Source organism: Onychomys torridus, chromosome 12, assembly GCF_903995425.1.
Source record: "Onychomys torridus chromosome 12, mOncTor1.1, whole genome shotgun sequence".
Classification (NCBI taxonomy): domain Eukaryota; kingdom Metazoa; phylum Chordata; class Mammalia; order Rodentia; family Cricetidae; genus Onychomys; species Onychomys torridus.
The window spans coordinates 52,885,908-52,898,740 of record NC_050454.1 but is presented as its reverse complement, the minus strand read 5'-3'; the positions used below and the strand labels follow the sequence as shown (position 1 = coordinate 52,898,740).

At 37.6% G+C, this 12,833-nt stretch overlaps 1 protein-coding gene across 17 annotated transcripts in view; it reads left to right on the top strand.

Moving 5' to 3' along the window:
* The window catches only part of Robo2 (roundabout guidance receptor 2), a 1,547,722-nt gene that overhangs the window by 312,647 nt on the left and 1,222,242 nt on the right, over nucleotides 1–12,833 (top strand). For 5 of the 17 annotated variants that reach the window (XM_036203255.1, XM_036203249.1, XM_036203259.1 and 2 more), the window contains exon 1: nucleotides 9,828–10,590. The exons of 2 other annotated variants lie outside the window; for them this stretch is intronic. In XM_036203255.1, coding sequence (XP_036059148.1) covers nucleotides 10,461–10,590 — 130 coding nt within the window. In that variant the 5' untranslated portion in view covers nucleotides 9,828–10,460. Of the gene's footprint in view, nucleotides 1–9,824; nucleotides 10,591–12,833 lie in introns of those variants that run through there. 10 more of the 17 variants (XM_036203245.1, XM_036203242.1, XM_036203241.1 and 7 more) reach the window with 4 other exon arrangements.

Below are 12,833 nucleotides of genomic sequence, written 5' to 3'. Positions count from 1 at the left end.
GCTCCCAGAAATCCAAAGGCAGGAAAGTGTCCAGATGACTGTCTATCTGAAACTCAAATTTACAAGTATGTAAGTTTTTAGCTGCAAGGTGAATTACGGGCTAAGACTATAGGGGAAAAAATAACTCTTTCCTGGTGTTTGATGAATTGCCTTAATGAAGAAAATATTTGGTTAGCATCACCTTAAAGAGTAAAAGTCAATTGAATGGTTCAAAAAAGATATATTGAGAGAATTTCAGGAGAACGTTAAGTGTACTCTTTCTGGAAAAAAAAAATCAATAAAATAGTGAAACATTTAAAGAAAAGCCAAGGATCCATTGATAAGGAGCAGTGCTCCGTTTTTTTGTGAACTAAGTTGTTTTCCTTTTCTTTCTTCTTCTTTTTTTTTTTTTTTTCTTTACTGGACTCTCAGATTCTATGGGCCTCTACTATAGTTTACTATGCAAAAATCTCATTTAAATCTGATAATTCCCATCCCTAAAAGAGTAAGAACTGTTGTGAACATGGAAAAATGTTACTAAGATATATGTATTTTCCCTGTTGGAACTTGTCAGTGACCTATCAGATTCCAAACCAAGCTTCCTAGCTTTCCTCCTACAAAACAGATTCCCTTTTATGCAAATTAATGGAATACCAGCATTTGTCTTGGCTCATGGCTAGCCAAAATGAAGATTCACTTTTTAACTGCCATGGTAACTGGTTTTGTTCATGAAACAAAAATATGATTGGTGACAGAGGTGATACATGTCTACACTTTTAAACCAGTTTAAAACACAGCTGTTGGCATCTCTGCCTTTGTTTTATTAAAATTTCTTCTCCTTTTTGTGCAAATGGTTGGTGTCTATGGACAGAGAAAAACTCAAGGTTACCGGGTTGTTTTCTCAATATAGACCATTTTTGGTGAAAAAAGAAGTTGGAAAGATCGGAGATCTCTCATTTAAAATTTGACTTTCTCATCTGCACTTACCTGTAAGACAACCAAAACTACTTTTGATAGTATTGTTCTTTTTATGAGATACAATTCACTACATATAGAATATATGTAATTAAGTATATAATATGCAAACATATCTTTGTGCATATGCACTATGCACGGATATAGCTATGTACAGCTATGCATGGATATATATTGTAGTCCTATAGTTATCCCTACCATAGTTCCTAATTGATTTTAGAAGTTAGTCTAATAGTAGTTATAGACTTCGTGACCTCACTTACCATTCCTCATATACTACTTTTGTTTAAAACTTAAAACTAAAGTGGACAGCTCCCATTTCTTTGCTTTTCTCAAAAAGAACAGCTATCTCTGTAACAGTTATATCTTCACTGCTGACAATGGAGAGATATTTTTCCCTTGTAAGAGTTTCCACTTAGCTAGAAATAGAACCAATATCACTGTATCCTCAGGGTTTTAAGAATACTCAGGAGACAACTCCTAGGAGATTCAGCTACAAGCATTAATACACAGTCTACAAACATCCTCATGGGACTGTGAAGAACCATGATTTGATGTCTCCATCATGTAGCTAAAGAGATGTCGGATTTCATATCTTTCTGGTAAGTGTATATGAAATTAGCTTCTGTTTATTTCAAAGCTAAAAGAAACAGTATTTATTTAATAAACACACTACTGATATCTCCTTTACATAACAAACTTTTTTTTCTTGTAATTTGTGTAGCCTAGCCAACACACCATGTCAAAATTTTAGCATGGTCCTATCTTAGAAATGAACTTTACCTAAGCTTGAGAAAATATCAGTGATGAAGAAAATTATATTTTATTTATTTTCAGGCATATCTGACAACATTTCAAGGCCGATTCTTTAGAAATCTAGTTAGACATTTCTCCAGGACCCATATTCTGACTTTTAAAGAGCAGAAAGCAGTCATTTTCAACTTAGGTTAACTATACATTAATATAAGCCTGAAATATTTCCTTTCTCACACACATCCTCTGGATACATTAAATGCCATTCATTTGAAAAATTTCAACAGTCTTATTTGAGCAATGTATTTATAAAGATAAGGAACTGGGTGATATTTGGCCAACCAAGAATGCTTGAACCATTTCCTCCAAACACAGCTGCAGATCTCTAGAGGTTGAGTGCATTTAGGATCTCAAAAACAGGAGGCCATTTCTAAGCCACAGGAGGAAACTATTGCACAATGTGTGTGTCCTGGTTCTGCACACAGCTCAGTGAGTCAAAGCTACAGTGGGGTTTAAGTATTTTCCCAAGAGATTCTCACTGGCCGCCCCCCTCCCCCAATTTCAACCGCTCTTTAAAATTCAAGATTTTTGTAGTACAAAATGCCAAGCTGTCTTTCTCAACCAATTTTTTGTTTACATTTCTTTTAATGTTTTTTATTATATTTTTTTAGACCCAGACTGCCATTTCCCTTCTCTCCTCTCCTCAAAGCTCCTCCTCTGTTTCTATTCAGAAACAGGCAGCCCCGTCCCACCAGATATCAACCAAGTAAGGCATAGCGGTGGTGGCGCACGCCTGTAATCCCAGTACTTGGGAGGCAGAGCCAGGCAGATCTCTGTGAGTTCCAGGCCAGCCTGGGCTACCAAGTGAATTACAGGAAAGGTGCAAAGCTACACAGAGAAACCCTGTCTTGCAAAACCAAAAAAGGGTTGGGGATTTAGCTCAGTGGTAGACCGCTTGCCTAGCAAGGGCAAGGCCCTGGGTTCAGTCCTCAGCTCCTGCAAAAAAAACAAAAACAAAAACAAAACAAAAACAAAAAAAAACAAAAAAAACCCCAAACAAACAAAAAACAAAAAAACCTCAAAAACCCCCCCTCATAAAATTCTAGTTTTAGAGTTAGTTGTGTGAGTACTGCATTTGCATCATTTCTAACCTCATTCTCTAGTTCAACTCCTTTCATGCCCCCCTCTACCCTTTCATGGTCATGATATCTCCTATAATTATTTTTGTTTTACACACACAATATGTGTGTGTGTGTGTGTGTGTGTGTGTGTGTGTGTGTGTGTGTGTGTGTACCACCTACTGAGCTCCTGAGTCTATTTAGTGTGGGTTCTACACATGTGTGTTTAAGGCTGACCACTTGGGATTAGATAAACCATCACAGAATCCATCAATGAAGAAGACAGATTCTCCTCTCTGCTGCCATTTTTTTTTTTCATTTTAAGAGAATATTATGGAAGGAAATGACAAACACCTAGAAGTCTCAAATAGTACAGATAAACTTTCATCAGATTCTTCTAATGAAGAGAACAATAAAAGAGTGTAATTTAAGATTTCTCCAGTCTATGTTAGTATACATTGTTGGTGTTCTTCTTTGGGTCTCATTTAGGTTGACAAACGGGTGAAGTATCCCATGGGTGATATCTAATGTCAAGGGGTGGACCCTGAGATCATACACATGTGAGTTACACTAACCAGACTGAGTAATGTGTGTGTATGCGCGCGCGCGCGCGTGTGTGTGTGTGTGTGTGTGTGTGTGTGTGTGTGTGTGTGTGTAATTATAATCACTAAAGTAAAAAAGACTGTGATTTCGAGAGGGAGCATTTGGATACATGGGAGCAGTTGGATGAGAAAGGGAAAATGATATACTTATGTTCTAATAATAAAAAAAACCAAGAAACTACAATGTATTATTAAGAACTCAGTTGAGAGGTCTCCTGTTCCAGCTGGCCTTAGCTCTAGACTCAGCCCTGCTGTTTGCAGCCTATAGATACCAGCTGTGAGAAGGAGATGTGATGAGCAGTCCAGTAACACTCAGGTGCTGCAGGGTTTTAAATCAGACAGATTCAAAGATACTCACTCTAGAAATTCACTGACAATGGAAAAGAAAAAATAGAATCTTTCAGAAATTTTCTCTGCAACAGCAAAAAGAAATGTCTCTTTTTCCATTGAGTTAGGTCAAAATTTCAGTTAGCCACAGTGAATTCCTCCACTGGAATCTAAGAGAAGTATGCATTCAATCTGTGTAATAATATTCCTTGACTTCAAAAATATCCTCAGATATTAACTTTTATTTTAACTTTTGTAATCATCTAAGATTTTCCCTTTTATTTAGGTTTTGAATGATTTGTTTTTGTAGCAAAGACAGACAAGAAGTAATCAAGAACTCCCCATTTCTTCTAGACGTTACAGCCACCTGAGCTCCCATGTGCACATATCCACATGGAGATACACAATACATACAGATATTTCAAAAATAAAAAATAAATTTAAGATTCCATTAAATTTGCAAATCTCTCTTTTGGTTAGCAGAGAAGAATTTAAATCATAAAGAGAGTGTAATAGCCAAGCAATTAATGGCAACTATGTATATATGTTTGTGGGTGTTAACTAATTAATCTGTGGTCTTTAAAGAATTATCAAGATAAACCTTTACCTATTTACCACTCTCCCATTAAATTTTAGCTAAAATTTATTTAATAGGTTGTCAACAGTACTTTAAGAAATAAATTCACAATGGAATACCTATGGTTTATAGAACAAAATCATTGCCAAATTAATAAAAGGAACACAACTGGACAATCAGACAGTTATGTGTGCTTGATGGTGTTTTCTAGTATTTTAAGGCCTAGATGGACATTGAAGATTTTCAGGATGGAGACTTATACTGACATCCCCAGGTACCCTTTTGGTACTCTGGCTCAGCAAATACACCAATCCCATGGCCTGATGTAAGGTGTTTAGAGAATGAGAGATTCTCCCGGGTAAATTATAGAAGGGGAGGCATGAGGCTTTATTTGAAGCAGCAGCATATAAATTGGGTATTTTGCATTGCTGTTGTTGGAATTAACGGTGGTAGTAAGTGGCCTGTGTTCATTTAGGGAGATTTAGTCCATGAGAGCATTTGGTTTTCCTGGGCTTAAACGATCACTTTGTGATCAGAAGAACAATTGACCCCCTCAGACTTTGTCAGACTTGTTACTCTTGGCAATTTTCTACCAAATAACTCTACCAGGAGGATAGACATCATGACATCTAGCAATGTCCCTGAGCTCTATCCACTCTCTGCTTTTGGAATATCCACTACCAACCTATTCAGTTTCTGTTGTGATAATAAAGTTGATCTCTACATATTCGTGGATTAAAAACAACAACTTCGCCTACTTATGAACTATTCATTATCCTGTAGACAAAGCATAGATTAAAAATTTGAAATATAAAATAAGGAATTAAAGTATATTAGCTACCAATGTTCTTACATGGTAGCCTCAATGAGGAGTGTAGGTAAAATGTAGTTAGGGCAATTTGATTACTCTAAATTAGTTTTAACAGCAACCAATATTATTTGATGGAGAACTAATTAGAAATATATAGCAATACTCTAGGCAAGAAGTGTTTAGAAACTAAAATGAAACACAATATGTAGGAAGACTATTTGGAAACAAATTTTAAGTTTTAATGTCAGGATTCTTAACAAACATTTAAGAAACTCATACAATGAATCAGGCAAAATATGAGGTATTTTAAGGCCAGTAGAACAAAACTACCTCTTGATGTTTTGCTAAAGTTTTAAGTATCCAAGACAAAGTCCTTGTCATTCTTAAGAAAGGAATGCTAGGCTGGCCATGTAGTTCACCACTAGAGCATGTGCCTGGCATGCATGAGGCCCTAGTTTTTGGTTTTTTTTTTGTTTTTTGTTTTTGTTTTTAAGCTGAGGATCGAACCCAGGGCCTTGTGCTTGCTAGGCAAGCGCTCCTCCACTGAATTTCCAACCAGGGGGCTCAGAGGTTAAGAGCACCGACTATTCTTTCAGAGGTCCTGAGTTCAATTCCCAGCAACCACATGGTGGCTCACAACCATCTATAATGAGATCTGGTGCCCTCTTCTGTGTACATAATAAATAAATAAATCATAAAGAACAAACAAACAAACAAAAAAACGGACTGGAGAGATGGCTCAGAGGTTGGGAGGCCCTAGTTTTTAACAGCAGCACTGTGAAGAATTAAAGACTCCTGGGTGGTGGTGGTGGTGGTGGTGGCGGTGGCGGCAGCGGCGGCACACACCTTCAATCCCAGCACTCGGGAGGCAGAGCCAGGCAGATCTCTGTGAGCTGGGGGCCAGCCAGGTCGGCAGAGTATGTTCCAGGAAAGGTGCAAAGCTACACAGAGAAACACTGTCTCAAAAAAACAAAAACAAACAAACAAACAAACAAAACAAAGAACAACAACAACAAAAAAGAATTAAAGCCCAACAAAAACTCAGTAAGCAAGAGAGCCAAAGAAAAAGTGATGGACTTTTGCTCTAGTCTTTAACCTCTAACCCTACTCACACTCTTAAGTTTGACTTTTTCTGTCCTTCTAGCATTATTTCAAGCTTTGGGACTACTAAGCAAGAACTAGGAAACTAAGAATTATATTAATTTTTGCTATAATACCACTATTTGTTTAATTATACTTTGAAAAATGTTACTATTTGTATACAATAAAGATCTTGTCTTTCATTCATTAAAGAGATTATAAGGGTAGAATCTCTGTTCATTATAACCTTATAAACTCTTAAATGAATAGCTAATAGGCATATAACCTATGCTACTGTGTCTTTAATAATTGAAAAGGTAGGAAAATAAAATCTCGGCTAATAAATTTACAACAGAAAACATGACTAAGATTTCTAACTTCATTTGAATTTATGTCTATTCCTAACTGTGGGTGAAGACTGAACCATTTTTGTATCTTGAAAGTGCTATGAGTTTCATTATCTTGTAGACAAACCTACCACCCATCATTGAGGCTACCATGTAAGAACTTTGGTAGCTAGTATATTTTAATTTCTTATTGTATATTTCAAAATTTTAATCTACATTTTGTCTAACATTGTTTCATCACCTGCTGGTCACCCACATCTTAACTATTCCAGGCACACTGTGGCCTTGAAATATCTTAGAAAGAGGCAAGCTTCCAGCATCCTATGACCTTGATCATACAATTCCCTCAACCCAGACTGGCCTCTCTTTTGTCTGACCTAACTTCTCCTTAAAATAAATACTGATTACGATTTTTGGTCAAAGAAGACTTCTCTGCCCTGTGCATCATCTAAAACAAGTCTTCCCCCTGCTTTTTTGTTGTTGTTGTTTGTTTGTTTGTTTGTTTGTTTGTTTGTTTTTCAAGACAGGGTTTCTTTGTGTAGCTTTGCACCTTTCCTGGAACTCGATTTGTAAACCAGGCTGGCCTCGAACTCACAGAGATCCACCTGCCTCTGCCTCCCAAGTGCTGGGATTAAAGGCATGCACCACCACACCCTGGCTCCCCCTTTCTTTTAAAGTACTTGTATTTTTCTTTTGTGTCTACCCTCCTTTGAAGTCTTCTTAATGTACTCTATGACCAGCACTGCAACATTTATTATGTTGCATCCTAACATTCTACAAATTTTACTAAGGTCTGTAGTTCCTTGTTTTCTTTACCACAGGAGCAGGTGGTAAGGGCATTTATTCTTCTTTTTCCTCTTTTTGGTACTGTCTCTAGTATTTCATCTTTCATTTGTAAACCTTCCTACTACTATAACCAATAGGAGTGTTCAATTCACACTTATCTGCACACACTCCTCAGCACAGTCTCTTTTGCACACACCCACACACTCCTATCTAGTTTTCCCTGACCCTTATAGCAGGAAATAGCAAAGAGAAGCAGAATAATGAAATATGAATCTGTACCCACTCCTTCTGAACTCTGGCTTTATCACTATTGTCATACTGGACAAAGAACCATGTGTAAAGATAGATTACTAGCAAACTCACTTTACATGGCTTTTATGAATAGAAGACAGCAATATGTGACATATAGCGAGTATAATATCACTATTGTATTTGGCATTCTCTCAGGGAAGGAATATCCTGACATAAGAGCTATCTCAGGAAGATTAGAAATAGACATGTTCAGCAGAGAGCATATCATGATGATTAGCACATACTCAAAACTGCACTGAGTTCAAACCACAGCTCTGTGAGCTTGGATAAGAGATCTAAGCTTTCTGTGTAACAAGTTTGAATATGCTAGGTGGGGGTAATAACTTTTCTGATTTCATTGAGTTGTGAATGAGTTAACACATATAAAATATTTAGCTTTTGTGGTAGGCTGATGTGCCACAAATATGAACTTAGTTGGGAAGTTCCTAGGGAAGTGTCTCTGTATTCTACATTTGATTTTTAATTGTGTCTGCCCTTATTCATTCTATTGGCTACTCCTACACATGTTCACTGGTGCAGGTTTTCTGACCTCTTTTCTAGCATGAAGAAAACTCAGGCAGATTGTCAAATTTCAGCCAGATAAGTTCTGGAAGAAAATGACCTTCCCACCATAAACAAAACTGGTTGAATTCTTCTCATTCTATTTCAATTTTTCCACCAGAGAATTCTATGGCCTGGCTTACCATGGGCTACTGAACGGGAAGCAAACCTTTAAAATCTAAACGTTAAATTTCCTAAGAACCAACCTGCCTAAGTGTAGTAGCCATTCAGAAAAAAAAAAAATGCTTTCTTGTTAATTCTGCTCTGCCTAGTCCCTTCAGAAATGTCCAACAACTTTCAGTCTTATTTATATTAACTTACTACCTTTTTTTATGTTCTACATAAGGAAAAACAAACCATTAAGAAACAAACACTCAGTATATTTAAGAGTGGATTCTTGGATTAGGAGGAGTGAAACCGGTAAGCAGCATACATCAGAGTTCTAGAGTTTTCATCGGGAGATAGTGTTGAGGAAGTTGGCTAATCAATTCAACAAATATCAGTTGGAATGCATTTAATGTTGTCAGATGACAACAGCTAAACAAGGAGAGAAAGGATTTGAGAGAAAATCAAATTCTGACTGAAATATAACCTGACCTTTTAAAGTATGCTCAGACATAAATTTTAAGATACTCTTTGCAAAATGGGCATGATATAATCTATTCTCAAATATCTCAGAAGTTCTGAAATTGGGAGCTAAAAATATAAGGTGATTATATTTTCTAAATTCAGACAATCTGAAAATTTGTTTGGATATCCTATTTAAATCATTGTCCCCATCCTAGAAACATAGTATTTTCTATTAACTGTTTTTTAAATATAAGCTATAGATTACTAAAACTAAGGTAACTTATTCTTGACAAAGTACATTTTTCGAGCACATGATTTGAAAAGGGCAATTTATCATATTTTGAAAGTAAAATTGGTGTTTTCCATAATATTGGAAGCCATTGCTTTAAAGTACATAAATACATAATTCATGTGTTGTGGCTCACTGATGAAGAGAATAATTGACCATATGGACAAAACAAAAATATAGACAGTTTTGAAATATTTGCCAGGATGTTCTGATTGTGCTCATTCACCTTAGGCTTTAGAGACCAAGTTTATTTGACCAGACTTTGCTTACCTCCCCTTCATCCAGAGGCAGAGTCTGTAAGTTTGATTTTTTTTTTTTTTCAGATAAACACATCTGGGGACCACCAATGTTTTCATAAGTACAGTTGCAAAAGACCAAGAGACTTTGAGAGCGACAGTATTTCCATGGTGACATGCGTAAACAAATAGAGAAATGATTCCCTGGATGTTTGATTAGCAGAGTCGGGGCAGAGCTTGTCTGATATTTCCAAAAGTTTGCTGGTGACATTCATGATGGGTTCTTTAGGGGGAGAGTGCACAAGAATGCCAAAAGGACTTGGATACAGGAAAAGGGACATAACTCCTGAGAACTTCCCCTCCAGGTTTTTGCTGTTGGGAAGGAAAATCATGTACTTATTTTGCACCTAATAAATATTTCAGATCCATTTATGAATAATTAGTGCGGTTACCACGCTTTGGGAAAGTCACAAGGTGAAGCAGAAAAAGAAAGTACATTCCAGGTTCTGAGCCTGTCGCTAGCACATCCCTGGAAACCCCCTCTGTCCTCACAATAGATTAACTACCCTCTGTGCATACTATATTTTTTTTTGCTCAGCTCTTCCTATTCTGAGTCTGGACTGAAGCAGTTGTTATCTGTGGCGGTGCCTGGGTGATTTTCAAGCCGAGCACTACCCACCCAAGTAGCTGCGATACCGGCTTTCACTGAAGCCTTATTACTCTTAAAAGAGCAATTTGGTTGGCTGCACGGCTATTAGGAGCACACAGGCAGCCTGAAAGCTGTCAGTACAACTGCTTCTCATCTTTTTCACACAGTCTTGACATCTCTTCTCTTCTCTGCCGGACACACATTCCTGTTTTTATCATTTTCAATCAAGTGCACGCAGGACGCTGAGGAATATTTCCCACTGAAAGCAAAGTGGAGAGCAGGAATGATTTTACAGCTCCTAAAGTGGAAACAGTGCTGACTGCGGGCTGTGGAGCAGGAGCTGGATCCGTGAGAAATGTAGCTTGGCTTAGGGCTACATCAGGGAGCTGCTACTTCAGCTGCTAAAGATGGCAAAACACCACCTACCACCGGCTTCTCAATGATTAATGCTATTTTCATAACCGGGAGGGAAGAGGATGTGAGAAATTTTGTAAAATTCACTTGTGGAAATGTTATCATTCGAGAAAGTGGAGAAAATCACTAGACTCGAACTTCTCTTGGTTTTGATGCTTTTCTGCTCTGGACCAACTCTATGCAAGCTGACCAGGACCCCCTGGAAAGGCAAACCTTGGAAGGGGGGTAAGTGATGAAAGTTTCATATTAAAGGTCTAAATGGAGCAAGCAAGGGCAACTAAAGGCAACTTGAGAACAGCCAAGGGGAGAGGAGCGCTTTCTGTCTGAAACCTGGTTATTATTTCAGGAAAAGGGATCTGTGTGGTAGGTGGCGTGGAGGAAGAGTTGCTGTCTCTCTTACTGATATAAATAAGTGTTTGCAATTTGGGGGAGGCCTGGCTTTCAGTTCATTATAGTGATTGTTTCCAGCAGGGAGACTCTGGAGCCAGATGCATGCTGTTCGAGTGCAAGGAAATGTTTGCTCTCTTTAGGAAGCTGTATTTTGAAAAAAAAAAAATGAAATAGATACCGAATACTCTTTCGTTGTTGGCGGATTTTGTGAAATGATCAGAGGGATGTTCAGAGTAACAGTGCTACCAGCACAAAATCTGTGGCTGACTCTATCACAGTTGATGGGTTAATAAAGATAAATTGTGTTAACTTTAGTCAAAGAGGTATCTGCTGAAAGAGGAAAAAGGCTTGCAGTATTTTGGAGCTTGGTAATGGATTTTTTTTGGCTGTTGAAAAAAAATGAGCTGTGGAATTTTGAGACTTTGACTCTAGCCTTTTTCAAAGTTCAGTTGGTTCTGCTTTACCCAATGACATTTGTTTATTTAAACACAAGTTATCAAGGTACATTAGCTGTGGATGCAGCAAACTAAAATGATGCTGCAGAAAATCCCAGGAGAGTGTGTACATTGTAGAGAAAAATCTTGATGGAAGAATTCTGTGGATACTGCTGTGCATAAACCTTCCTTTAACCTAATATTTTATCTCATCTCTAAAAATGTTTTCTAAGTCTGTGCCCCACCACACACACACACACACACACACACACACACACACACACACACACACACCTTTGCTTTGATGTCATGTGATTATCTGAGGTTCAAGAGAAGCAGGTTCATTAACAAGAAGATTTAATAATTTATCAAAATATCTCAGCAGAATTTTCTAAATACCCAAGCCTCTTCAGTTTGATCTTTATCTTTATCCCTTTGTTGCTTTACAGACATTACAAATCTTCTGCCTACTTACCTTCCAAGGAGAAGTTCCAGCAGACACTTAGCTAGACTGTTGGTGCACATCCACCAGAAGAGTGGTGGGCCAAACCATCTTGGGCCTTGTAAATTATATCACCACATTACTGTATTGCTCAGTGTTATCAATGGATTTTTCACTTGCACACTGCAAGCTGTTATTTATGTTAGCCTGCATGGCAGCTTTAGGTGGCTTGGGATCAAAAGATGTATGGCTGTATCGACTCCAGGAGATGTCAGGAGTGTTAACTGATATTTCTTATATACAGTTTTCAAAGACAGTCAGTAGTTATAACATGTCAAAGTTTAATTTCCTGTGTTAAACTTCAGCAGGAGATGCAGAACCCCTCAAAACCCAGTGAGAATGTTAAACAGCCGTTAAGTTATGAGAGGAGTGTTGACCTAGTCAGAATGCTTGTGCATGTTCCCGGGCATTTATTCATTCTACACAGCTTCACATACAGATGCGGGAGGTTTCATTTGTAAATCAGGTCTGGAATGCTTCGTCTTTGAACATGTCACTGCTGCTTTTCTGAGGTACTCTAACTAGCTCAGCTAGAAATCTGCTAGCTCTGCTGTACGATGATGACATGACTCAGTCAAGTTCAGGAATAGGCAATCATAGCAATGCATTTTATTCATTGTTAAAAGAAATCTTGCATGTGCGGAAAGGCCAGGCAAGTTACTAGAAAACTTTCAATGTGTCAACTGTGCTTTGAAATAATTTCCTTTACAGTGCCTCTGTTTATCATTGTATATGCAATGCATAAATATGTTGCACAGACTCAGGGCTTCTGCAAATGCAGCTTTGCCTTGATATGCATATGTACATGTTGTAAATATTTATTTATTCATGAGCTTGGCTATTGATGGTGGTGTGTTATCTTTCAGTGGGTTGTAAAATCCTGACTTCTTTCCTTGGCATATGATGGAGTCTTTAAAAGCATATTTTGAAGTTTTTTAAAACATGATTTTACTTTGTAGGAACTAGTGGTCATTTATTAATTTTTAACATATCTGGCAGAGATGTGTTACATATGGGGCAGAGAGGGAAGGGATGAATCCTTTGCTTGGGAAGCAATGTTCTAAATGGGGTTATTTGGTTCTTTGGTTTGCTTTATGCCACCAATATCTGAATGCACCTGCTTATAAACAAAACCTTTAAGA